At 46.5% G+C, this 26,679-nt stretch overlaps 1 protein-coding gene across 3 annotated transcripts; it reads left to right on the top strand.

Moving 5' to 3' along the window:
- The first annotated feature begins 5 nt into the window (after positions 1-5).
- LRRC42 (leucine rich repeat containing 42) lies at positions 6-26,359 on the top strand. Of its 3 annotated transcripts, none has more exons than XM_051857751.2 (9): positions 7-219; positions 1,318-1,350; positions 7,101-7,587; positions 14,343-14,474; positions 15,640-15,758; positions 17,734-17,822; positions 17,996-18,109; positions 23,137-23,221; positions 25,862-26,359. In XM_051857751.2, the coding sequence occupies exons 3-9, from the start codon at positions 7,115-7,117 to the stop codon at positions 26,134-26,136; spliced, it is 1,287 nt and encodes a 428-aa protein (XP_051713711.1). In that variant the 5' UTR covers positions 7-219; positions 1,318-1,350; positions 7,101-7,114; the 3' UTR covers positions 26,137-26,359. The 3 variants fall into 3 exon arrangements, with proteins under 3 accessions (XP_051713709.1, XP_051713711.1, XP_051713710.1); XM_051857750.2 differs by having other exon boundaries at positions 1,269-1,350; XM_051857749.2 differs by lacking the exon at positions 1,318-1,350 and having other exon boundaries at positions 6-219.
- Positions 26,360-26,679: the final 320 nt, after the last annotated feature.

Below are 26,679 nucleotides of genomic sequence, written 5' to 3'. Positions count from 1 at the left end.
GCACGCGCGCCTCCCCGCCCGGCCCTCCCCCCGCGCTGCCGGTCCCGCGGTCCCACGGCGCCAGGTCGCCCCCAGCCCCCTCCCTCCTCCCGCCCTGTCTGTGTCCCACCCTCCTAGCTTTGTGCCCGGGGTGCCGAGCCGTTTCCCCGTCAGCCGCGCCGGGGGAGGAGGGAGTCGCCACCGAGGCGCTGCCGCTTGCTGCCCCGGGTAGGGGCACAGGTAGGTGGCGGCCGCGGGCCGGGCCGCTCCGGGAGCCCGGGGCTGCGAGTGCGGGCGGGGTGTGAGGGAGGAGGGGGTGGGGGAGGGGAAAACCGAGAGGACGGGATGTGGGGTGGGTCGGGGAGAGATGGGGGGGTGAGGGTAGAGGGCGTGGGACGTGGGTTTAAAGGAGGGGTCGGGGTGCCAGGGCCCGCTGTGGGGCGAGTGGAGCATCGGGGTTCGGGGCGGGGGTGGGAGCGGGCTTAGCCCGAGTGGATTCGAGGAGGGGCATGCCTGGGGATCGCGAGAGGGTCGGAGGATTGCTGTCCTGGGAAGGGCAGAGTCTGAGGGTTGCAAGGAGGAAGGGTACTAGGACTCGAGTGGGCAAGGGGTGGGGTCTAGGGGGCCGCGAAGAAAGAAGTTGGGTCTTGTAGGTTGTGAAGTCGCGTTTAGTGAGGCGTGAAGGGAGGGGGGTTGTGAGGTTTGAGGACCCAAGACTTGGAAAGGGACGGAGATTGGGGTCCTAGGAGTGGGTAGAGCCGAAGTGGGAAGAGGGGGGAGTGGGTGGGGAAGGAGAGCCGGGGTGAGGGGCGATGTGGGGGAAGGGCGCCGGATGGAGGTGGGATGGGGACGACCGGGAGCCGGCTTTCAGCTAGGGCACAGGGGGGTGTGAGGGTGGGGCGGAGGAGCTGAGGAGTTCTGCGTGAGAAGCTCCGGGGTTGTCGGGGGTATCTGGAAGGAAGAAAGGCTGGTGTGAGGAGAGAGGGAAGGCAGGTGGGAAGTGACTGGGAGGGGAGGGAACGAGTATCTGGGATAATGGCAGTGATCCCAGACCCTGAAGCTGGATCGTGGGTTGGTTTGGAGTACTACGCAACTAGTTTCTGTTGAGGTTTCTGTTAGAAATTTCTCAAGAATGCTACATTTTCAACTAAGCCAAGGATGTCTGCAGCCTTGGGATGAAGGCCATGGGTGGACAGATGTTTTCCTGGTGTGTGGATATGGCCAGTTTCTGGCCCGGCAGAGGGAAGAAAGGAGGCCTGGTTGTACTGTCCTGGCTCTCTTCCCTGCAGCTCTTAGATGTCCTCTGTTTGTGCCTCCTCCCTGCCCCCATCCCACCAGCTTGAACCATTGAGTCCTGGAGGGATCCAACAGGTGGGTGAGATTAATTTTTTACACATTTTTAAATCCTTAAGGCTGATGTCGTATTTTTATTCTTGAGAGACAACATCATGCAGTGGATAGAACTTGAGTTTTGCAGTAATCAGAGCCCAGAGATTGAATTCTGGCTCTGTGGCTTGACTTATGTCTCATCATCCTGTATATAGGATGTCTAGATAGAATTAAACTGAGCAATAAATATACCGCTCTTGTAATTTTGAGGTGAAATAAGTATGGTGTAGTTGAAACATCTGTGGAATAAAAAACTTGGGACTTAATGAGATAAGTAATTTTTTCTTTGGGCCTCTTTGTGTATTAAATGATAATAGTGACCTCATCGCCTTGTTGAGGACCACAGGAGGTCGTTTTATAGAGGGCCTTGCGTAGTGCTTGGCAGCTGGAGGGCACTTAATAAGTGGTAGCTATCACATCCAGCATCATGAACATCGGTCAGTAAGTACTAGAACTTGTTATTGTTAGGGCCTTCTTCACGGACTTTACCTACTGAATTAGGCGCTTTCTTTTAAAATCCCATAGCTGTAGACCCAGCTCACCACTCACCCGGTTATCTTTCCCTCCCTCAGTGCACCTGACTGGAAGAATCATGCTTTATGCTTGGTAAACCGGCTTCAGGGTCTTAAAAACTCATATTTAGTTATCAATTATTTTATCTTGCCTCTTCTTCAAAGAAGTAGAGAACTGAGTTTTTCGTGTAGTGAGGTTATAGTTACTTGATGAAATGATATGCTTGTGGTTACTTTGGCTCCTATGTGGTGACCAAATACTAGAACATATGCTGTTGTAACATTTTTCTATGATATGTACGAGTTACAGAACTGCCTCTAAGTGGTTTGGGAGGCAATCAGAATGCCTCTGTCACTCTGTTGACCTAATATATAATATAGCTACCCTAGATTGACACTGAACATTGTTACCTTGCAGATACTGATTTATTTTGATTTTCCATTTTGTATGGACTTTTACCATGCTATAGGATAGACCTTGTCTCCTGGCCTAGGGGCAGGAGCGGAGGGGTGAGGGCGGCTTTGTAATAGACCACCCTGTATAATAACCAGGGGCAAGCAAAGCCAAGTACAAAAGTTTTGTGTAGAATCTCATGTTTTTATGGTCTTTAAAGAGTCTAAACATTAATTTATCTCTTAGATCATCTTATGCTACTTCTTAAACACTCAGGAAACCCCCTTACTGATACAATTTAGGATGCACAAATTTAGGAGGAGAAATCAAAGATACCAGGATTCCCTGAATCACAGTTGGTTCCTCCAGTTCATAGCTGATTAAGAAAAAAGAAGCCTTGGACTTCTGGACAGATGATGTGGGTTTGCTTTTCATGAATTTTGAATTTTTATAATTTTGAAAGAAAAGTAGCATTTGATAAGAAATTGGAAGATAAAATATAGCTATAATTGTCTTTTTTTTTTTTTTTTCTCGAGAAATGAAGTTGAAGCTGCCAGAATTTTGGGCAGCCTGGGTTAGGGTCTCCAGCTGCTTATGCCCCCTGCTGGATGGAATCAGACTTTTCTCATAGTAGTCACCCATCCATCTGTCCATTTTTCTCTGGAATTTGTGGAAAGCACTGTTGGGGATGAGAGATAGGAGAAATAAGCATTTCACAGTGTACTGATCTATTATGTATTAAATTTCATAGAATTTGTCCCTACTATTGAAGGCAGGTCATTGCTTTTTAGGGCCATGCCTGGTTGAGCTGGGCTCTAAATGTCCAGTCAGGGGGCTAGAGATCAAAGGAGATCTGTTTTATCTTCTTGTCAAGATTAAGGTCTGCTCGTGGTTGGAGGGGCCAAATGCCAAATACCCCTATTGGAGAGCTATAAGGGAGGTGTCTCCTTAGTAGCAGACACTGAATGCTGGCAAGAGAAGAGTGTGGGTCATAAGAGCTGGCACTGTGACAGGTTCCCTTCCCCTCCCCCCTTATTATATTCCTCCTCCTCCCTCCCCCACCCAGTACCAATATACTCCCATCATCTGCTCTGCTTCTACCACCTGCAGAAGTCTCGGGCAAGTGGGGGAGGGACCTGCAGCTGTTGCCTGGAAGGAAAGCTGGCTCCTAGCAACAGTGTCAGCAGGCCAGCAACTCAGAGCACTAAGTCCATCCATTTCAGGTCTCACCCTCCCTCTCTTACTCAGTCCAGCAAATATCTTTTGGGAGCTAACTCATATCTAGGAGTTATGTCTGGCCTGGGAAGAGAGAAGTAAGTGTCTTTCCTTCAGAGAGCTCACAGCTCTGGGTACACTGACAAGTGAACAGACAGTACTGGTGGTGAGTGCTGTATAGGAGACCCTGGGTAAAGACTAGTCAGGTGGTCTGGTTCTGTGGCTTGGAGGGTAAGGCCACTCACTGCCTGTGGTGCCAGCATTTTCCATCCTATATGGGTGCCAATTTGAGTCCAGCTGCTCCACTTAAAATACAGCTCCCTGCTAATGGCCCCCCAAGTGCTTGGGCCCATGCATTCACAAAGGAGACCCGGAGGAAGCTCCTGGCTCTGGACTGGCCCACCTCTCGCTGTTGCGGCCATGTGGAGAGTAAACCAGCAGATGGAAGATCTCTCTCTAACTCTGCCTTTCAAATACATAAATAAATCTTTAAAAAAAATTAAAAAAGACCAGTTAGGCATATCCTGGTACAGAATTTGGGAAAATTTTCCAGGAGAGAGAAGATGCATGAGTTGAGTGTTAGTGATAAATGAAACCTCGGATGGAAGCTGTTTCTGCATGTTGGTACTGTGTCCCCCACCTGCTCCTGGAACTGTGTCTTAAATGCTATTCCACCCCTACTCAGCTTGAAGAAGCCAGAGCTTTCGTCATCCCATGCCTCCTAACAGAAGTTAAGATCCATTCTTCTGGGGGAGGGAAGTGAGGAGTCAGCCGGGTTAATAGGCAAGGTGGTACCAGTAGACATTTAGGGTGCAAAATGTTTGCTTTCCCCAAAAGTTACTTTAGCCAGGTCAAAACTGCCTGCCCCATTCCTTAAGAATTCCCAGTTTTACCATGAGAATAGCAAGGGAATAGTGATTCCAACCTTCTGAGCTCACAGTTTATGGTGAAAACAAGTCACCTTCTGGGTGGCTTTTTGTTTTATGAACAATCAGGACAAATAAGATAACAAATCAGATCTGTTGATGGGTTTTGTCCCTGCCTTGTTACTAATGATTGTCAGTTTTTTTCTTCCCAAAAATTGTGCTTAAAAACTCCACTACCACAAGCCCCTTTGGGTTTTGCCTCTCTTGGAGGCCCCCTCCATGCCACTCTGGCAGGAGGTTCCTGACTCTAATAAATCTTTTTTTTTTTTTGACAGGTAGAGTTAGAGACAGAGACAGAGAGAAAGGTCTTCCTTCCATTGGTTCACCCCCCAAATGGCCGCTACCTGGCGCTGCGCCGATCTGAAGCCAGGAGCCAGGTGCTTCCTCCTGGTCTGCCATGATGCAGGTGCAGGGGTCCAAGCACTTGGGCCATCCTCCACTGCCCTCCCGGGCCACAGCAGAGAGCTGGACTGGAAGAGGAGCAACCGGGACTAGAACCCAGTGCCCATATGGGATGCCGGCGCCGCAGGCAGAGAATTAACCAAGTGAGCCATGGCGCCGGCCCTCTAATAAGTCTTGCTTTCAAATACTTTAAAAAAAAAAATAGGCATTAGCCAAATTAGGGAGGCAGAGGAAGATTTCCAGCCAAACGAAGCAGACTAGGCAAAGGCCAGTAGGTTTTCCCGGCTGGAGAGTATGGGGTACAAGAAGGTGAATGGGGAAAGGTGAGGCCCCAGGACTAGGCAGAGCCCTCTTTTCCATTATGCTTTTACACGCTTAATTATCCTCAGGAAAAACATGGATAGTAATAATTCCCACAAGTAAGCGTTGTTGAATCTCCAGAGACTCCGCATTTTTGATCACTGACTTAATTGCTGACACTTGTCTGGCCCTATGTTGATGCAGAAGAAGCTGAGTTGGTTCACTCCAAATGTCTGTCAGTTTTTTGGGGGCAACATCAGAGTCTTGTAGGAATATCAGGCCTGTGTTAAATTTTACTTGTCTCCTAAGGCTGGGTCTTGTGGTGCAGTATGTTAAGCTGTTGCTTGGGACTCCTGCATCCCATATAGGAGTCCCGGCTACTCCACTTCCAATCCAGCTTCCTGCTAATGTGCCTGGAAAGGCAGTGAATGATGGCCCAAGTAGCTGGGCCCCTGCACCCACATGGCAGACCCAGACGGAGTTCCTGGTTCTGGCTTTGACCTAGCCTGCCCCGACTATTGCAGACTACCAGATGAAGGATTCTCTCTCTCTCTCTCTCTGTCTCTCTGTCTCTCTCTGTCGGCACACTGCCTTTCAAATAAATAAATAAATCTTTAAAAAAAGAAAAATACTGTCATTTTATTTAACTTAGCAGTTTTTTGTATTTTGAAATCATGCAATTACTCAGGATAACAAGTATTCAATTAGTCTTTGAGCACATAATGTCACCCACATGATTGCTGCAATACCCACTGTTTTTGTTTTCTTTTTTAAAATTTTGCCTTATCTCAAAAGTACCCTAATAGAACCTTATTTCTTTTTTCTTTTTTTCTTTTTCTTTTTTTTTTTTTTTTTGACAGGCAGAGTGGACAGTGAGAGAGAGAGATAGAAAGGTCTTCCTTTGCTGTTGGTTCACCCTCCAATGGCCGCCGCGGCCAGCGTGCTGCGGCCGGCGCACCCCGCTGATCCGAAGGCAGGAGCCAGGTGCTTCTCCTGGTCTCCCATGGGGTGCAGGGTCCAAGCACTTGGGCCGTCCTCCACTGCACTCCCGGGCCACAGCAGAGAGCTGGCCTGGAAGAGGGGCAACCGGGACAGAATCCGGTGCCCCAATCGGGACTAGAACCGGGTCGCAAGGCGGAGGATTAGCCTAGTGAGCCACGGCACCGGCCCTAATAGAACCTTAAAAGACATATTTCCAAGGGGTAGAGTGGCTTTCATTAGCTCTTTTGATGGTGGTCTTTATTTGTAAATGCAAAAAATTCCATTACTTGTGGAGTATGGGAAGGTGAGGCTTAGCAAATTAATAAACTTTAGTTCCACAAATAATCTGTTTAGGGCCTATAACATGCCAGAGCACTGTGTTAGGGAGTCCGGATGAATTAAACATGATCTTTCGTCTCAAGGCGCTCAAAGCAGCAAAAGGTGGGCCCAGAAGCAAAGCAGTAGCAAAACAGTAAGCCAAGTGCAATAAAGAAGTGTGTAGAGAGTGCCAAGCTAGTGAGGGAATTGCTTATTTTTAGTCTTTATTTTTTTTCTGTACATAAACATATTTTAAAAAATAATTCTACAGTTTGAGTGCCTTTATAGCATATAGCATGTAGTATGGATGTGTCATGAACTGTTTCGTTACACCCCAACTGTTGGGCTCTTGGGTTGTGTCCAAGTGTGTATATAACTGGGCTGTGATGAATTTATTTGTAGATGAATCTGTGCCAATATCTGATAACTTCCTTGGGGGCATTCTAGAAATGAGATGTGAGCTGGGTTTTGAAAGATGAGTAGATCCCAGAAAAGGGTGCGAAGGGGCATTCCAGGTAGAGACAGTAGCAACAACCTCAAGTGCCAAAGTTCATAGGTGAGCCCGGCTTTCCCCACACCAGCCACAGGGCTTGCCTGGGAGGCTCATAAAGCCCTGAGCACAGCATGATGAAGTTACAGATGGCATTTTAATTGGACTTGCTTCCCTGTGTCTTGCTTTTACAGTCACACCCAAGGCCATGTCTTACTACCTCAATTCAGAAAACCACCTGGACCCAGGTCCCATCTATGTGCGAGAAAACGGTCAGCTGCACATGGTCAGTCTGGCTCTGGACAATGTCAGGAGCAGCCTGCAGAAGCCGAGGCCCTTCCGCCTGTTTTCCAAAGGCTTTTCTGTGGAGCTTTGCATGAACAGGGAAGATGACACTGCACAGAAAGAGAAGACTGATCATTTCATCTTCACGTACACCCGGGAGGGGAATCTCCGGTACTCGGCCAAATCCCTCTTCAACCTCGTCCTTGGCTTCATCTCTGACAACGTTGATCACGTTGATTCCCTCATCGGCTTTCCTGAGCAGATTGCCGAAAAACTGTTCTCTGCTGCTGAAGCCAGACAGAAATTCACAGAACCAGGTGCAGGGCTGAGGGCTTTGCAGAAATTTACTGAGGCCTATGGAAGTCTGGTGCTTTGCTCCCTGTGTTTGCGGAACAGGTGGGTGTTCTGGTCAGGATATCGGATCCTTTGGGTGTATTGATTCTGTTGGGTGCTGGGGCTCAGTGGGCCTGGGGGCTACCACATCAAAGAGCACCTCCCCTTAGAACAGTGGCAGGTCATTTGGAAAGAAAGCAGTGTCTGTCTCCCCCAACCCCAACCCCCAGAGAGCAGTGAGCTTTACTGCAGGAACATTTTCAAGGATCAGTTGATTGCCCCATCTCCTCCATTAGGCAGAAGATACTCATTTTTTTTTTTTTAAGATTTATTTATTTATTTAAAAGGCAAAGTTACAGAGGCAGAAAGATGGGGAGGTCTTCCATCTGCTGGTTCACTCCCCAAGTGGCCTCAGTGGATAGAGCTGTGCTGATCCAAAGCCAGGAGCCAGGAGCTTTCTCTGGGTCTCCCAAGCACTTGGGCCATCTTCCACTGCTTTCCCAGGCCATAGCAGAGAGCTGGATCAGAAGTGGAGCAGCTGGGACTTGAATCAGCACCCATATGGGATGCCAGCAGTGCATCCCATAGTAGATTTACCTGCTACGCCACAGTGCCAGCCCCAGAGGATACTCTTTTACCAACTTCTGTAATAGCAGGTAGAGAAGACAAGATGTGGTCTGTCACATGCCTCCACTGGAGACTGCTGAGTTGGCTGTGAAGATCTGCACCAAGAACCAGAGTTCTTGGTCCTGTTTCTGTTTGCAGACCACTAGGTATTGACTCTTAGATCAAAAGCAACCTTTAAAGAAGGAGAAAAACTTCATGTGTCCTAAAGTTTGGAAATTGTTAGGTAAGGTTCCAAGACCGAAGTTTTGTCTCCTAAGAAAGGTGATGTTTTCACTTGTGACTTGCTTTAGATATTAGATATCTATTTATTTATTTAAATTTTTTAGTCTGCCATCATGTAAAAACATTTCTAAAGCATCTACTAATTTTAAAAAATTTTTAAAGAAAATGAACAAGGCAAATTACAAACACAAGAGTATTAAGTAAAACATAAGTCTCCTTGTCATCTCTCCTGTGTCCTCCCCTCAGAGGCCAGCTGTATTAGTACTTTCTTTCATACTGTTCCAAGAATACTCTATACATATACATGATTACATAGCTAGCTCCTTTGTTTTATAAATGGCAGCACAGTGCATACATTCCATTTTTTTTTTTTTAAGATTTATTTATTTATTTGACAGAGTTACAGAGAAAGGGAGAGACGGAGAGAAAGAGATCTTACACTTGCTGGTTCACTCCTCAGGTGACTGCAATGGCTGGGGCTAGGCTAGGCAGAAGATAGGAGCCAGGAACTTCATCCAGGCCTCCCATGTGGGTGGCAGGGGCCAAGTGCTTGGGCCATCTTCCACTGCTTTTCCCAGGCCATTAACAGGAAACTGGATCAGAAGTAGAGCAACTGAGACAAAAACCAGCACCCATACAGGATGCCAGCATCACAGGTGGCAACTTTACCTATTATGCTACAACACCAGCCCAGTACATACTCTTTTATGCACCTTGCTTTCACATAATTTCAAAATAAATTATCACCTATACTTGTAGATTTAAGAAACTTATTTATTTGATAGGCAAAAAGAGAAACACACCAAAGTTTTGTCTCCTAAGAAAGCTGATGTTTTCTCTTGTGACTTGCTTTTGATCTTATATATACAGGCACAGGGAGAGCTCCCATCCACTGGTCCTCAACAAGGCAGAGGCTAGATCAGGTGAAAACCTGGAGGCAGGAATTCAGTCCAGGTTTCCTGGCTTGGTGGCGGGGACCCACCACTTGTGTTAACACATGCTGCCTCCAGCTCTGCATTGGCAAGAGGCTGGAATTGGAATCCTGAGTTGGGAACATAATCCAGGTACTTCAGTGTGTGATGCAGGCATCTAACTAGTATCTTAACTACTGGAAAGAACACCTGCCCCAATACTTGTAGATTTTAAAAGTAACTTTATAGTGTAACAGTAGCAGAACTTTTTTGTGATTAGAAACTGTGAATGGCAGTTGACTATTAAGATGTATAGTCACTATGCCCATTAAAATGAAGCTAAACAAAATGTAGTCAGAGAAGAGAAATTGATAATCAGAAAATATAAGCTAAACTCATATGCTTAAGAAAAGAATCAGCTTGTAGGAGTAATGATTTTGCCCCAGGCCAAATACTGAATTTTTAGAAAGAATAGACATATGCAGAAAAGAACAGAACTCTGGAGCAGGCACCTCACAGAAGCTCTGGCTAGGTGCTGAGGTTGACACAGCTGCCAGTGGGAAGGAAAGTAATGAGAAATGAGAAAGTCAAGCAGTGTATTGATATAGTTCATAGATCTAATGTTTTTACATTTTACTCCTTGGTACTCAAAGTTATTCATGTATACCTTATTTTAAATTATTTTATAAAAGCAGTCCATACCATTTAGGCAGTACATAAGCTGTACTATTTAAAACAAACAAACAAACATCTAACATACTCATAGGAAGCAGATACTTACCCTGGTAGTTTGAGTCCCTGGGTTTGATGCTTGGTTCCAGCTCCTGTCTAGCCTCCTACTACTGTAAACCCAGGGAGGCAGTGATGTACAGATAATTGGGTTCCTGCATTCTGTGTTCTCAGCTCCTGGCTTCAGCCCTGGCTGGGGCCGTTTTGAACATTTGGGGAGTGAATCTCTAGATGGGAGTTCTGTGTCTGTGTCTCTATCTCTAAAGTAAATAAGTAAAATTTAAAAACAAAATCATAATTCCACCGTGATAATAATTTTCAGATACATATTTTTGTGCACTTGGGAATAGATTCTACAGTTGTATTCTCCCGCCCACCTGTTTTCATAGCTTAAATATTTCCCATACTGCTGAAATTGCTGATTATTCATTTGTGATGTCTGCATATTGTTTCAGTGGTCAGACTGTGATGAGCATAGCACTTTCATTCACGTTTGATGAACACATACAATAGTACAGTATTTCTGGAAAGCAGTTTGGCAGTATGTATCAAGAAGCTTAAAAACATATAAACTTTTGGCCAATTAATTCCACTTATTAGAAATCTCTAATCTGTTATGTAATAATCAGATAGGAGCAAATATTTTTACATAATTGTTCATTGCAGTATTGTTTGTCCTGGAGAGAAATTGAAAACTAAATGCCCAACAATAGGGAATTGGTTAAGCAGATTATGGTCCATTTATAGGATAAAATATATAACTATTAACATAATATGCTTTTTAAAGATTTATTTGAAAGGCAGAGTTAGAGATCCTCCAACCAACTGGTTCACTCCACTTTCAGCTGGGGTGAGCCATGCTGAAGCCAGGAGCCCAGAACTCCATCTGGGTCTCCCACATGGGTGCCAGGGACGCAAGCACGCCAGCTTCACTACTTTCCCAGGTGCATTAGCAGGGAGCTGATCGGAAGTAGAGCAGCTGCCACACTCAAACCCACGTGAGGGATGCTGGCGGCATCAAAGGCAGTGGCTTAACCCACAACTCCAGCCTTAAAAACCCTTCCTTTGGCCGGCGCCACAGCTCACTAGGCTAATCCTCCACCTGCAGCGCCGGCACACCGGGTTCTAGTCCCGGTCGGGGCGCCGGGACGGTTGCCCCTCTTTCAGGCCAGCTCTCTGCTATGGCCTGGAAGTGCAGTGGAGGATGGCCCAAGTGCTTGGGCCCTGCACCCCATGGGAGACCAGGAGAAGCACCTGGCTCCTGGCCTCGGACCAGCACGATGCACCAGCCGCAGCGCGGCGGCCATTGGAGGGTGAACCAACGGCAAAGGAAGACATTTCTCTCTGTCTCTCTCTCACTGTCCACTCTGCCTGTCAAAAAACAAAAACAAAAAAACACCTTCTTTTAAATCCTTAAAGGAAGAGAGAAGGCAGATTGAGAGTTGTATTTGTTGAAACTGTAGCAATGAAGGTTTTACCAGAACAGAAGGATCCCGGTCAAAGGGAATGAGCTTGAGAAAATAATTGAAAATAAGGTAGTTATGGGGTTGGTGTTTGGTACAGCAGGTTAAGCTGCCAGCTCTCTGCCAATGTGCCTGGGAAAGCAGCAAACAATTTGCCCAAGTGCTTGGGCCCCTGTATCCACATTGGAGACCCCGATCGAGTTCCGGGTTCCTGGCTTTAGCCTGGACCAACCCTGGCCATTGCAGCCATCTGGGGAATGAACCAGTGGATGGAAGGTTCTCTCTCTAACTCTGACTTTTAAATAATAAATAAATCTTTATTTAAAAGAAAAAAGATAATTGGGTTGGTGCCGCCTTCCTTTTGGTTAGGTCACAAAGCTGCCTGCCAGAAGGAACAGCCAGGGGGGCTCTTTGCAACCCAAAGATGCTTTCTTCCCTTGTGTTAAAACTGTGATTTTAGAGATTTTATTTATTGAAAAGCAGATTGGCAGAGAAAGAGGTCTTCCACCTGCTGGTTCACAAATGGCTGCAACAGCTGGGGCTGGGCCAGGTCAAAGCCAGGAGCTAGGAATTGCATCTGGGTGACAGGGGCCCAAGCACTTGGGCCATCTTCCACCGCTTTCCCAGGCCTAATAGCAAGGAGCTGGATCAGCAGCAGAGCAACCCAAACTGGTGCTCTGCTCTGGGATTCCAGTGTCTCAGGCAGTGGCTTAACCAGTTATGTCACAACAATGGCTCTACCCTCTGTGATTTTTTTTTTTTTAGAGATTCATTTTATTCATTTGAAAGAGTTACAGAGAGAGAGAGGTCTTCCATCTACTGGTTCACACCCCAAATGGCCACAATGGCCGGAGCTGAGCCAAACTGAAGGCAAGAGGCAGGAGCCTCTTTTGGGTCTCCTATGTGGGTGCAGGGGCCCAAGGACCTGGGCCATCCTCTGCTGCTTTCCCAGGTGCATCAGCAGGGAGCTGGATTGGAAGTGGAGCACCTGGGACTCAGCTGGGAATCAAACTGGCACCCATATAGAATGACAGCACAGTGGGCGGAGGCTTTAACTCCTACACCACAGCGCTGGCTCCCTCTCCAGGATTTTTAATCCCATTGGTCACAGAGGGGCAAGTTATGTTTTCCATAAAAATCACTGTTACTGAAGTAATAATAATAGCTGCCATTTAGGGGCCATTGCTGTGGCACAGCTGGTTAAAGCCCTGGCCTACAGTACTGGTAAAAAAAATCAGCCACATTTTGTTGCTAGAGAAACTGAAGCTCAGGAAGATTAAGTAACTTAGAATTATATGAGTAATGAGGGCTTTTATGATCCTATGTCAGGTCTTTCTGGCACTAAAGCACTTGTACGTATGCTGTTTGTGTTGTGTCTTCCCCCATACTGTACTGAATCCTTCAAGGGGCAAATTGGAAGACCAGTTGCCAGCTGTAACCCAGAGCTTCGATTAGCATCTCCTGATGCTGTGGCCTACCATTTTGCTTCCTCAGCTTTGAGTTTTGTAATATTTGTTAATCACATTACACAGCCTTATGTCCTTCACAGAAAACCCTTGTTTCAGAATTACTAAAGATCTTTTGGTTAATTGATCAAAGGGTGTGTGTTTTCCCTTCTCTGATTGCCAGTAATCTCCTAAATCCCTATTAACAGTTCAGCTCTGTGATTGGAAGATGGAAAACAGTGGCTCTGTTTACAGTGCAGTTAAAATGCATCTGAGTAAATAAGGCTCATTTGTGGACCCAGCTGAGCTTGGTCTCCAGGCACTTAGGTTCCCCTGGTTGAAGGGGCTGTCAGTGCCTCCAACAATCTGTACTTAGCTGGCAGGCCTGTGATCAGTTTGAGTACAGCTTTGGTTGGAAGGAGGAAGAAAAATCTGACCTCCCTGCTGCCCTCTGGTTATTCTGTCCTGTTTTAGGCAGTAGTGTTTGTGCTTCAGAAAGGTGTGAACTCTCGGTGTAACCTTGCTGGTCCTAGCTCACCCTCTTGCTGTGTAGACTACCCATCCAAAAGGAGGGTGCATGAGCAAGGCGTGCTTTTGCCACAGTCAGCTCCCCTGTTCTCTTAGGCTCCTCTCCTCTGTTTCCTGTCACACCTAATCCCTTTCATTTTTCCTCACTGACCTCATCTGAAATAGATGAGCTGGGTGGAGCCCAGGCTCTGGAATGCCATTGGGATCTCCTTTTTCCTCCCAGGGCCTCCCTGATATTTCCTGATAACAATTTGGCACAAGGTGTGTCAGTGTAATTAAGTTGCCGCGGTCGGTCCTAATGACCATCTAGCTTGGAGTGAGTCCTCGTAGGAGTAGTGCTGCACATACTTTCGAAGTGAAGTTAGCAGGACAGCCGTGGCACAGTGGGGTAGACAAGGAATCAAACTTGTGTTGGAATAGGAAAGAAGAATTATCATCTATCAAATATCTCTTGGTATGTTTAGAGCTCAAGATTTCTTGGCCATGTTGTAGTTTTCAGATCACTAGATACTAAATATCAGATTAAAAGCAACTTTATAAAGAGAAGTTCATATTCTGAGTATCCTAAAGTTGGGAATTTCTCAGATAAGGTCTCAGCACCATTGCCAAGGTCTGTCCCTTTAGTAACAGCAAATGTTTTCTCTGGTGACTTGCCTTGGCTTGTAGCCTTTTACTTACTTATTCAACATTTCATACCACTGTTGTGAAGGAGACGTTCAAGGTATTCACTAATTAAAAATTCAACTTGTGACCAGATAGTAATCAGTTAGGTCTGCTTCTTACACAGTACTGTGTCCCGATGGGATGATGGGGTGTTGACCGTGGCTCAAAGCCATGCATGGTAATGTTACAAAAAAAGAAAAAAAGTCTTGATTTTTCTCTACCATCCACAGATATCTGGTGATTTCAGAAAAGCTTGAGGAGATTAAGTCTTTCCGCGAGCTGACCTGCCTGGATCTTTCCTGTTGCAAGCTTGGAGATGACCACGAACTTCTAGAACACCTCACCAATGAGGCTCTGTCCAGGTACTGACCTGCCACCACTGGTAGATGGAATTTTTTTAAATGTGATCTGATGGGGTCACCATGAGAAATGCTAATTACTTTCCATTCCTGTAGTTATCTGCTAATTTTTTTTCTAAAGTATTTTCAGTCTCCATTTACTTGGTCCAAGAATATAAATTGAACAGTCCTTAGGAAAGTCAGTCTGATGATTCCTTTTTGTAAACCTTTGTGTTAACATGTAGCACCTGAAGCTACCTGGGCTGAAAATGGTTTTTGGCCTCTATTTGTCTATTCCTGGATTATTCTGGCAAGAGATGAGAGTTATACCATTTCTCACAATTATCAACTAACTATAAGCAGAGTATAAATTATAAGGAATATGAACTATTAATGGCAGCCAAATAAATCCTTTATGAGAACCATGATTTTAAAAAATGGCCAAGTTCATATCACTGATAAGTAGTTCAGCTGATCTCAGGTTAGTCTGGCGAACAGAGAGGAGGCTGCAAGGATTCCTTTGTGGTTTTAAACACACTCAGGAGAATAAGCGCATTATCAGTGGGGGTGGGGGTGGTGTGACCTGCTCCCTGGGGTCTGCTTCTGATAGCAGCAATTACAGGCTGCCCCATACAGAGGTGTTTTTGTGTGAGGTTAGTACCAAGGCCTCAATTTGTTGTGAGGAACAGGGGAGCGTATAAACACACCGATTTCAGGTTAGTGGATGGATTGGATTAAGAGGATAACTTTATAAACCCAGTCTGAAAATCTAGACTTGTAAAGCTGCTTAAAATGAGAAGATTGATAGCTTTGTAAAAGAAACTCTGAGAATTCCTTAGTAGACTGTCTTGAGATACTTAGAAAGCTTTTGATTTGCACAAGCTTTGTCAGAAACACAGTGTTTGTGGTAAGGTGTATGTATCCCACTGGCGGGCCCTGATTACCTGATCTGACCATATATCTTCAGTGCCCTTTGCCGTTCGAGATCAGTACTGCAGGACACAGTGATCCCTGGATGAACCCTCCCTGGGTAACTGAAGTGCTGCTGACAGTCTTTAACTCCGTTAAATGCATTAGGTGTGAAACAGAAGGGGATGGAGGACATTTTGTACTTTTAAATGAAAGTTTTCAAAGCATGTTCTCATGTAGACTTTCTCTTTAATTCCTTTGTGGACTTTTGTTTCCCTAGTGTCACTCAACTCCACCTGAAGGATAATTGTTTGTCTGATGCTGGGGTGAGGAAAATGACAGCCCCTGTTCGAGTCATGAAAAGAGGCCTTGAAAATCTAACGTTATTAGACTTATCTTGTAAGTTTTATTAGAAATGATGGATCATTGTTGGAAGAGTGGCCTTAGCAGTCATCAGGTTCTCCACTTTCACTTTAGAAGTGATAAAAGATGGCTTTTTTGGGTGCCACAGCAAGTTAGTGGCAGAGCAGTACTAGAGCTAGGGGCCTTTGACCCCTGGCCAAGCACCTTTTCTGGCAACTGCCACCTCTTCAGGGTGGGAAACGCCCTTTGGGAAACGCCCTTGCAGACTGCACGATGCTCCTCACCAAGTGCAGATGAGGTTGCTTTCATCATGTTCATAGCCTCCATAAAGGACGTTTGGCTCAGCTCTACTTTGAGTCTGATCCATGGTGTCCGTCAGCCTGGTCCTTTTTATCAGCATTTGCCTGATCCAAAGGTGGGTAAACCCACAATTATGATAAACCAGATATTGACTCCAGTCATAGAAACGTGACAGAGATCATTTCTGAGTGTGTTCCCTTGCATGAAGTATTTAACCTCTCTGTGCTTTTGTTTTGGTCTCTTTATAAACTGAACAATAGTTCAGTACTACTTAGTCCCAGTCAGGGCGCCGGATTCTGTCCCAGTTGCCCCTCTTCCAGGCCAGCTCTCTGCTGTGGCCAGGGAGTGCAGTGGAGGATGGCCCAAGTCCTTGGGCCCTGCACCCCATGGGAGACCAGGGTAAGTACCTGGCTCCTGGCTTCAGATCAGCGCAATGCACCGGTCGCAGCGGCCATTGGAGGGTGAACCAACGGCAAAGGAAGACCTTTCTCTCTGTTCTCTCTCTCTCACTGTCCACTCTGCCTGTCAAAAAAAATTTAAAAATTAAAAAAAAAAAAAAAAAGTGGGGGATTATATCAGAAGTGGAGCAGCTGGGTCCTGAACTGATGCCCATATGGTATGCCAGCATTGCAGGTGGTAGCCCAACCCACTGTGCCACAACACCAGCTCCTGTGTCAAAGTACTTTTGAAAATCTTTTTAAAATAAATATTGAAGCAGGTTTTGTGGCACCATGGTTCAAGCCACTGCTTGGGACACCCACATACCATATGGAGTGCCTGGGTTCAAGTCCCACCTCTACTTCAGACCCAGCTTCCTCCTTGGAGGCAGCAGGTGATAACTCAAGTAGTTGGGTCCCTGCTACCCATATGTGGGAGACCCAGATGGAGCTGCTGGCTCCTGGCTTCAGCCTGGCCCAGCTCTGGCTGTTGAGAGCATTTGGCAAGTGCAGTACCAAGTAGATGATCTTGCTCTGTCTCTGTCATTCTGCCTTTCAAATAAATAAACTTTAAAAATGTAAATAAATTCCATTACTTTGGAGGTAAAATGGCCAGGAATAATATATGATGGGGCATTTTAATAATTTTTTTTTTTATTGACAGGCAGAGTGGACAGTGAGAGAGAGAGAGACAGAGAGAAAGGTCTTCCTTTGCCGTTGGTTCACCCTCCAGTGGCCGCCGCGGCCGGCGCGCTGTGGCTGGCGCACCGTGCTGATCCGAAGGCAGGAGCCAGGTGCTTCTCCTGGTCTCCCATGGGGTGCAGGGCCCAAGCACTTGGGCCATCCTCCACTGCACTCCTGGGCCACAGCAGAGAGCTGGCCTGGAAGAGGGACAACCGGGACAGAATCCGGCACCCCGACTGGGACTAGAACCCAGTGTGCCAGTGCCACAAGGCAGAGGATTAGCCTAGTGAGCCGTGACGCCGGCCTAATACATTTTTATATACTATTTATGTGTGACTCAAAATTCCACCGTTTGGGGTAATTACCTGGATCATTTATTTTTCTAGGAAGTTAGAGCAACAAAGGGTCTTTGGGATCATCTAGTTGATCCTTCGTGTTACAGATGGGAGATAATAACTCTACATTTAATTTACTCTGAAAAGTTTGCCCATTCAATATTTCATAGTTTTCCTTGCATTTTTCTGAACTTATGGTTGGTATTTTAGCATTAGTTATATTGAAACTGAATGCTCCCTGTTGTTGCCATCCAGGTAACCCTGAGATCACAGATGCGGGAATCGGATACCTGTTTTCTTTCAGAAAACTAAACTGCTTAGATATCTCTGGGACTGGGCTCAAGGTAAGACTTTTTTGTTCCTGCTTTCATTTTTTTCGTGCTCTGCAATTTCATATTTTGCTTCTGATAACTGGTGTTTGGAAAGTGCTGATATGTGTCATGGTGTTTCATTGCTTACTGAAAGCAAGTAAGAATTGACAAATGTGTTTGCATTTCTCGTCTGTCTCCCTCACTAGGATGTAAAAGCCGTCAAGCACAAGCTGCAGACACACATAGGCCTTGTTCACTCCAAAGTGCCCTTGAAGGAATTCGACCACAGTAACTGCAAGACGGAGGGCTGGGCTGATCAGGTACTCTGCATTTGCCTCCCCTACAGTTAACAGCTTCTCATTGAGGCTCTGGCCTTTCATCCACCAAGCGGAACATGCATTAATCCTCTTGATGCTCCTTGGCTGAATTGTCATCTTAGCGTCACATCACAGACACTGAAGGGCTGCTACTGAGCCATCTACTTAAGGAGTTAGCATTGGATGTTATATCTCATATCTCGGGCCCTGATCTCTGCTGTGCCTCCTCCTTCCTCAACCTAGGAAAAATAACATCTTACAGATGTCTTGGAAAATAAGTGGATTCTTGCTGAGTATGCCAAGAAGCAGTCTGACCTAACTTCAGGACTGGTTCTCTGAGCAGTGTGTAATGTCCTGGAGAAAGAATAAACGCATGTCGTGTTCAAGGATTCATAGCCAACTCTTCCCTTTCTCTGGATAGATTTCTCCCAAAGAGTCTTAGTAAGGAATGTCGTTTTTATCCTTCTCTGATGAATGAGAGAACTCTACTTTGATTCTCTCACTGTCATCCTTATCTTCTTTTTTTTTTTATATTCCCTTATGTATTTGAAAAGCAGAGTAACAGAGACAGAGGTCTTCCATCTACTGATTACAAGGACTGAATATCTGAAAAGCCATGAATTGTCATTGTTTCTTTATTTTATTTTATTTTATTTTTTAAGATTTACTTATCTATTTGAAAGTCAGAGTTACACAGAGAGAGAGAGAGAGGTCTTCCATCCAATGGTTCACTCCCCAATTGACCGTAGTGGCCGGAGTTGTGCTGATCTGAAGCCAGGAGCCAGGAGCTTCTTCTGGGTCTCTCATGTGGGTGAGAGACTTGGGCCATCTTCCACTGCTTTCCCAGGCCACAGCAGAAATTTGGATCAGAAGTGGAGCAGCCGGGTCTTGAACTGGCGCCCACGTGGGATGCCGGTGCTTCAGGCAAGGGCGTTAACCCACTGTGCCACAGCGCCGCCCCCCCCCCCTTTTTTTTGTCTTTATCTGAAAGGCAGAGTTACAGAGAGAGAGACAGAGGTCTTCCATCTGCTGGTTCACTCCCCAAATGGCCGCAACGGCCAGGTCTGGGCCATTCCAAAGCCAGCAGTCAGGAGCGTCTTTGTGGTCTCCCATGTGATTGCAGGGGCCCAAGAACTTGGGCCATCTTCTGCTGCTTTCCCAGGCGCATTAGCAGGGAACCGCAGTGGAAGTAGAGCAGGGGCCTGGCACTGTGGTATGGTAGGTTAAGCCTCCACCTCTAGTGCCAGGATCCGATATGAGTGCCAGTTCGTGTCTCCGCTGTTCTTCTTCCGATCCAGCTGCACCCACGTGGGAGACCCTGAGGAAGCTGTTGGCTCCTGGCATTGTATTGGCTCAGTTCTGGCCAATGGAGCCATTTTTGGAGTGAACCAGCAGATAGAAGACCTCTCTCTTTGTCTCTCCCTCTCTTTCTCTGTAACTCGTCCTCTCACATAAATAAATAAATCTTTAAAAAAAAAAAAAATGGAAGAAGAAGAAGTAGAGCAGCTGGAAGTCAAACTGGCTCCCATATGGGATGCGGGCACTGCTGGCAGAGGCTTAACCTACACCACAGCACCAGCCCCTGTTTCTAAAACAACTTTCAGCTTCAAATTAACTTTTTTTTTTTTCAAGATTTATTTTATTTATTTGAAAGAGAAAAGGAGATCTTCTGTCCTCCAGTTCACTCCCCAAATGGACACAACTCTTAAGGGTGGTCCAGGCTGAGGCCAGGAGACTAGAACTTCATCTCAGTCTCCCAAATGGGTGGCAAGATTTTGGGCTATCTTCCCTTAACTTCCCAGGCACAGTAGCAAGGAGGTGGATCAGAAGTGGAACAGCCAGGACTTGTTCCAGTACTCCAGTATGGGATGCCCACCATGCCACAATGCCAGCCTCCCAAATTTTCAGTCTTTCACAGCTCATTAACAAAATTTGGAAAATTGGTCTATTTGGACTCCCCAACCAGAGATGTTAACAGAGTACATATGGTTCTGACAGAGCAACAGGGAGTGGTTTTCTGTAGGAAACAATTCTTGTAAACAACATGGAACTAGAAGTAATTGAAAATATTCAAGACAGGTTAAATGTACAACTTTGACTCCAAATTGCTGGTTAGTATGTGAGGTATTGTAGGGTTGAAAACCACCCCCCACCGGTGGAATGTTAAGCTGGCACCCAAGTTAGTCAAAGCTTCTCATAATTCAGTATGTGTTCTGACTGTTCCAAAAAATAAACAACCAGCAAATGATTTCACCTCTTTTCAAAAAAATCATTTATACTTCAAAAATGGATGAGGTGGGCTTCCCTCTAAAAATGGTTCTAAAGCTACTAAAAAAACTTATATTTACAAAAGAATTGCTAAAAATGTTCCCTGGCAGGACTGGTGCTGTGGCATAGCAGATAAAGCCACCACCTGCAGTGCCGGCATTCCATATGGGCGCCAGGTCGTGTCCTGGCTGCTCCACTTCTGACCCAGCTCTCTGCTATGGCCTGGGAAAGCAGTAGAAGATGGCCCAAGTCCTTGGGCCCCTGTACCCATGCGGGAGACCCAGAAGAAGTGCCTGGCTCCTGGCTTTGGTTCAGCGCAGCTCCGACCATTGCAGCCAGCTAGGGAATGAACCAGCACATGGAAGACCTCTCTCTCTGCCTCTCCTCTCTCTGTGTAACTCTGACTTTCAAATACAAAGTAAATCTTTAAAAACAAATGTTCCCTGGGATTGCAGAATGAGACTGGGCCCACTGATAAGACACATGTAGCGTTAATCAGCCTTGGCCTCTTTTTTCTTCTGGACTCTCCTTATTTTCAGTTTCTGTGTTTCCTTCAGGCGGATTGCTAGTCTCTTGGCTAGCCACCTCGGCCTGTTGCCCGCTGCTCCTCTTCCCTCTGCCTGCCCTGTTTTGTCTGCTGGCTTCTCCATCCCGACTGCCCTTTTCAGGCTTCGTTTCCACATCTGCAGGAGCAGGATTAGCTGACACCTTCACCCCCTCTTCAGCAGAGCCGACCTTCCTCTTGGGCAGCTCAGCAGTGGGGGGGGGGGGGGGGAGGGCATGCTGGGTGCCTGCGGGCTGTGGCACAGCGAGAGCCTTCATGAAGCTGGGCTGTGGAGCCACAGCTGCTGCTCCTGCTGCCCGAGCTCTCTCTGGCTTTTTTTTTTTTTTTTTTTTTTTTCTCTAAAGATGTATTTACTTGAAAGAGTTATACAGAGAAGGAGAGGCAGAGAGAGAGAGGTTGTCGACCCACTAGTTCACTCCCCAGTTGTCCGCAACTGGCTGGAGCTTTGCCAATGTGAAACCAGGAGCCAGGAGCTTCTTCCGGGTCTCCCACGCGGGTGCAGTGGCCCAAGGACTTGGGCCATCTTCCACTGCTTTCCCAGGCCATATCTCTTGCTGTCTTGATTGTCTTTTTCAACTTGGTGAAATAAATACAGGCTTAAGTAAATACAGGCTTAAGTAGGACAGCATGAGTAGGCCAGCTAGCTTGTGGCTGGTGCCTTTCTCAGACACTTTGAATTGATGACTCTTGGTGGAGGCCGGAAGACTCCTCAGCTGTTTTGTCCCAGACCACCATCCTCTGGTGGCATGTTTTTTGTGTACAGATGTAGGCTGTCCTTATTCTGACTTGTCCCTCATTCCCAGGATAACCACGTGTTGTTTCTGTATCCTGTATATTTATCTGAACCAGAGAGAGAAGCAGCTCCTCCCTGCCTGCTCGGTGTTCTTGCCCCCAGTGCTCCACTGCGCGTGCTCTCCCGAGGTGGCAAGGGACCGCCTGCCCCGCCTTCCTTGAGTCTGTGCACCTCTGTGCGAGCACACGTGCCTTGATTTTCCTCTTGCCTCTCCCTGGCTCTTCCCTGGCTTTCTTTTCCCCCAGTTGTGGTCTGTCCTTCCGGCCTCACTGCTCTCTTCTCCGCCAGCCATCATAGCCGTTCTCAGGGCTCTGCCGGCCCCTGTGAGGGTGACTGCCATCCCTCAGACACAGACCCTTTACTGTCGTGTTGTACTCTCTCCTGGCGCCTCAAGTTTGGCTTGTCCGGTGCAGCCATTTTCTTCCCCATTACCAAATGGCTCTTCATTGATGTTCTCAGAATATTTCTGTTAGTGAAAAAACAGTTTTCCTTTCTTGGCTGCCAAGTCAACACGTTTAGTTCCTGATCTCGGCCTTCTCTTAGATCCGCCCGTTTTCCATAACCAGGAAGGGGTACAGGAAGGAGAGCAGCTGCAGTTGCTGCGTGCTCTCTCTGCGGCCTGTGCTGTGCTGAGAGCCTCCTGCATGCTCTCTCATCTCAGCCTTCGAGCAGCCCGCGCAGTGTGGACTGTTGTTAATCCTCGTTCTGTGGATGGGAAGTGGAGACTCGGGGAGTGCTAGAGCCAACTCTGCAACTGTGTTCTGCTGTCTCTGTGTCCTGTAGTGTTTCTCGTGGTTTTCTTGCTGATCGGGTCTTTGTATACCATAATGAGAACTAGTGAATGTGAAGTTCTTTTTACTAATGGCACATTAGGATGATCATTAATGTTACTTATGTATATTTGCATTTAGCCAAATTTCTAAGACAATTTGTAGAAGCTTATAATAAAAATACAGTTGTAACAGTTTGTATAAAAATGGAACAGAATTGTGAAATGTTGAGGATATGGAGACGGGACGCTTTGCATGAGTTTGAGTTATAATTGTGTGTTTTAAAGCATGAGAGCGGTCTAAGAATGTGTGAAAAGTGTTATGACCAAAGTTTCAGTACGTACCCAGTTAGAGGATATGCGGTTTATTTTTAGTTTGGAATAAAGGTGAAGATAGGAAGTCAGCTTCGTCGATTTCCTGCGTCCCACAGATGCATCTGCCCGGCGTGCGTGTTCTGCCTCTGCTCCGGCCTGGGAACAGAAAGGCCGCACTGCACTGGGCCCCGTCACCAATCATGAAGTAACGTTTACCGCAGGGGTTTGTGTTACGGAAAGAGAGCAGTGGGGAACAAGGAAGCCTAGGGTTGAAATCTCGAGATTGTAATGAGATTCAAATCTTTCCAAATATACTGCAGATCGTGCGGCAGTGGGAGCGGAAGACGGTGAAATCTGTCAAGACACCAATGGCAGCGGAGCCTCGGAAAGCAGCGCAGTACTTCTGTGAGAAACCCCCCTACTTCGTAGTTTTTTGCCCTTAGGTCTTTATACCCCTAGCAGTCAGCCTGTCTTTAGTCAGTGGGGAAATTATAATAGCACTGACTTTGAGATCACCAAGACTTACATTCTCTCAAGATAGCTGCAGTGTAAATTCACCCTTAGTTTTAAGCACCAGCGCCAGGAAGATAGCTTTTTATAGTTACTTATATTCCATCTTGTTCCAAGAAAGTTTTTTATTTTGTTTTGTTTTGTTTTTTAGGATTTATTTATTTGAAAGGCACAGTCAGGCTGGCTCTGTGGCATAGTAGGCTAAACCTCCGCCTGCTGTGCCAGCATCCCAAGTGGGTAGCAGTTCGAGTCTCGGCTGCTCCGTTTCCGATCCAGCTCTCTGCTGTGGCAGTATGGCCAAGTGCTTGAGCCCCTGGCTCTTGGCTTCAGATCAGCCCAGCTCTGCAATGGCCATTTGGGGAATGAACCAGCAGACAGAAGATCCCTGTCTCTTTGTCTCTCACCCTGCATCTCTCTGTCTATAACTCTGCCTCTCTCAAATAAATAAATAAATCTTAAAAAAAAAAAAAAAAAAAAAAAAGGCAAAGTGACACGGAGGGGAGAGAGATAGAGAGAGAGATCTTCTGTCCACTGATTCCTGCCCTGGATACCTGCAGTAGTGAGGGCTGGACCAGGCAGAAGCCAGGAGCCTAGGACTCCATCCAGTGGCAGGAACTCAAGCATTTGGGCCATCTTCCACTGCCTTCCCAGGTGCATCAGCAGAAAGCTGGATTGGAAGCAGAGTAGCCAGGACTCGAATCAGCACTTCCAGATGGAATTCAGGCTTCCCAAGCAGCAGCTTAACCCACTGCACCACAGTACCAGCTCTCCAAAACAGGTCAATGATGGCACAAAAGTAGATAGAGTATAGAAGATTGGAAAGGAATTAATGGCGGAAGCAACCCAAGAGTCCCTCAAAAGATGAATGGATAAAAAAGACGTAGTCTTGACATACAGTAGAGTTTTATCCAGTCTTAGAAAGTAACGAAGGGCTTGCGTTGTTGTTCAGCAGGTAAGCCACTCCTTAAAACACTGCCATTCCGTGTCAGGTGCTGGTTTGAATCCTGGCTACTCTGCTTTTGACCCAGCTCCCAGCTAATGCCCCTGGGAAGTCAGCAGAAGAGATGGCCCAGATGCTTGGGCACTGCCACCCATGTGGGAGGCTCAGATAGCGCTCCTTTGGCCTGGCCCAGACATGGCTGTTGTGGCTATTTGGGGTGTGAACCAGTAGATAAAAGATCTCTCTTTCTCACTGTCTGTGTCTTTCCATCTTTCAATAAATCTTTAAAAAAAAGGGGGGGGGGATTTTGACATGTGTTACAATATGAGTGAACCTTGAAGACATTATGGTCAGTGAAATAATCCAGTCACAGAAGGAAAAATACTACATGATTGTTCATGAGGTTACTAGGGTAGTCAGATTCATAGATAAGTTGGAATTGTGGTTGGGCTACATTGTAGTAGGACTGGGGCAGGGAGACTGGGGAGTCTCTGTTTACTACAGGTGTCTAGTTTGGCAAGGGAAAAGTTCTAGAAAAGAGGGTGATGATGGTGGCTCAGTGTTGGTGTACCCTTCAAGTTGGGAAAGGTGGCAAGTTTGATATCACGTATATTTTACCGGGACAAAATCAAAATGAAGGAAATGTAAAGATATTAAAATAAGAATCTAGGACTGATCAAATTACATGGAATAAGATTGTGCTGTTGGCTAGAGTTGTGGTGTAAATTTAGCTCTTAAAAGAGAGTCAAGTGTAGATTCTGAGTAGTAACAGCTAACAATTTTTGAGCCTTCAGTGCTTGCCAAGCGTTATGCTAAGCACTTTGTAGACATTTATCTTTATACCACCCTCACAAAAAAAGGATTTTAAATTAAAAAAAAAATCTTTATTTACTTGAAAGGCAGAGAGAGAGAGGAAGCCTGTCAGTTATCTTCTGTTCACTGGTTTACTCCCCACATGGCCACAATGGCTGGGGCTGGGTCAGACTCAAACCTCAAACCAGGAACTCCATCTGGGTCTCCCACCTGAGTGGCACAGCGCCAGCTGCTTATGTTGTTTTTATTTTCTCTGTGTGTGAGGAGGGAGGGAGAGGTAGGAAAGGAGCCTGCGCACACCCTTGCACTCTGATCTGCCCGTTTTCTCCCTGGAAGCTGGGAGCTCAGTCCAGATCACCACTGCCTCCCAGGATCTGCACTGACAGGAGCCAGAGCTGAGAGGTGAACCCAGGCACTGTGATACAGGGTGCAGGATTCTTAATGGGCATCTTAGCCCCTAGACCAGACACGCACCCCTGCAGTAGGTTTTATGTGCTAGAAAGATGGGAAACTGCATCTCAGGCAAGTCACTCACCCGAGATCTCCTATCTAGAAAGAGTCAGATCTGGGATTTGAACCCAAATCTGTCAGACTCCAAAATGAGTCCATTCCTTCAGCCCGTGCTCCTGTGTATACCACCCTACTCCACAGGGCACTCGAAACAAAAGAAAATTAATATAAACATCGTGTCTGTCATTTCCCGTGGGTATCTTTCTAGACTTGAGCAGGCGCTCGCACGCCAGGGTGTTGGGCTCATCACCTCCCTCCTGTGACTCTTGTAGATAGCAGCCGGTTTCTCACGGAGGCCTCGCTGAGGTGTCCCCTGGAAGACACCTACATGCACTCTTCTGGGAAACTCCAGTTCTACAGAGAGAAGACTGCAGACTCTCACGGGCCGCCGCTGAAACACGAGGCTGGCTCAACCCAGGAGGCGAACAAGAGCAAGAAGAGAGCTTTTGAGGAGTCCGAGAAGGAGCAGAGTAGCTCCTCACAGGCTTCCAAGCAGAAGTGCGTGTGCCTCACCGTGCAGGACTGGGACTTGCTAAACTCCTACTGATTGCAGCTGCAGGCAGACCTGTTTTCCCAAAACTCTAACTTAAGAGAAAGGGGATTGATGATGATTTACTTTTTGTTTGAATTTACCTATAGCATTAGCATAGCAAGCAGATATTTCTACTTTTGTGGTGGGGAGGGGAATGCTATGGAAGTATGTAATAATTTCTAATGTATATTTTCAATACATAGTAATTTTTTCAAATAAACGTTTTTGCTGTCCTTAAGTTTTTTGTTTTTGTTTTTAATGTATTTATGTATTTGAAAGGCAGAGCAGCAGAGGCAGGGATGATCTTCTGTCTGCTGGTTTCCTCAAATGACCACAACAGCAACGTCTGGGCCAGGGCAGAGCCAGGAGCCCAGAAGTCCATCCTGGTCTCCCATGTGGATGGCAGGGGCCCGAGTACTGGCGCCATCTTTTGCCGCCTTCCCAGGCACATTCGCAGGAAGCTGGATCACAAGCGGAGTGGCCAGGACTTGAACAGGCACTGCCATATGAAATGCCAGTGTTTCAAGCAGCCATTTAACCTGCTGTGCCACAGTGCCC

The sequence above is a fragment of the Oryctolagus cuniculus genome, chromosome 7 (genome assembly GCF_964237555.1).
Source record: "Oryctolagus cuniculus chromosome 7, mOryCun1.1, whole genome shotgun sequence".
NCBI lineage: Eukaryota > Metazoa > Chordata > Mammalia > Lagomorpha > Leporidae > Oryctolagus > Oryctolagus cuniculus.
The sequence above is the reverse complement of the archived record's forward strand: the minus strand, read 5'-3'. Positions and strand labels throughout refer to the sequence as shown.

Coding starts and splice junctions, on each gene's coding strand:
- LRRC42 (XM_051857749.2), top strand. CDS start 7,115: ATGTCTTACTACCTCAATTCAGAAAACCACCTGGACCCAGGTCCCATC. Junction 15,759..17,733: donor AACGTTATTAGACTTATCTT/GTAAGTTTTATT, acceptor GTTGCCATCCAG/GTAACCCTGAGATCACAGAT. Junction 17,823..17,995: donor TCTCTGGGACTGGGCTCAAG/GTAAGACTTTTT, acceptor CTCCCTCACTAG/GATGTAAAAGCCGTCAAGCA.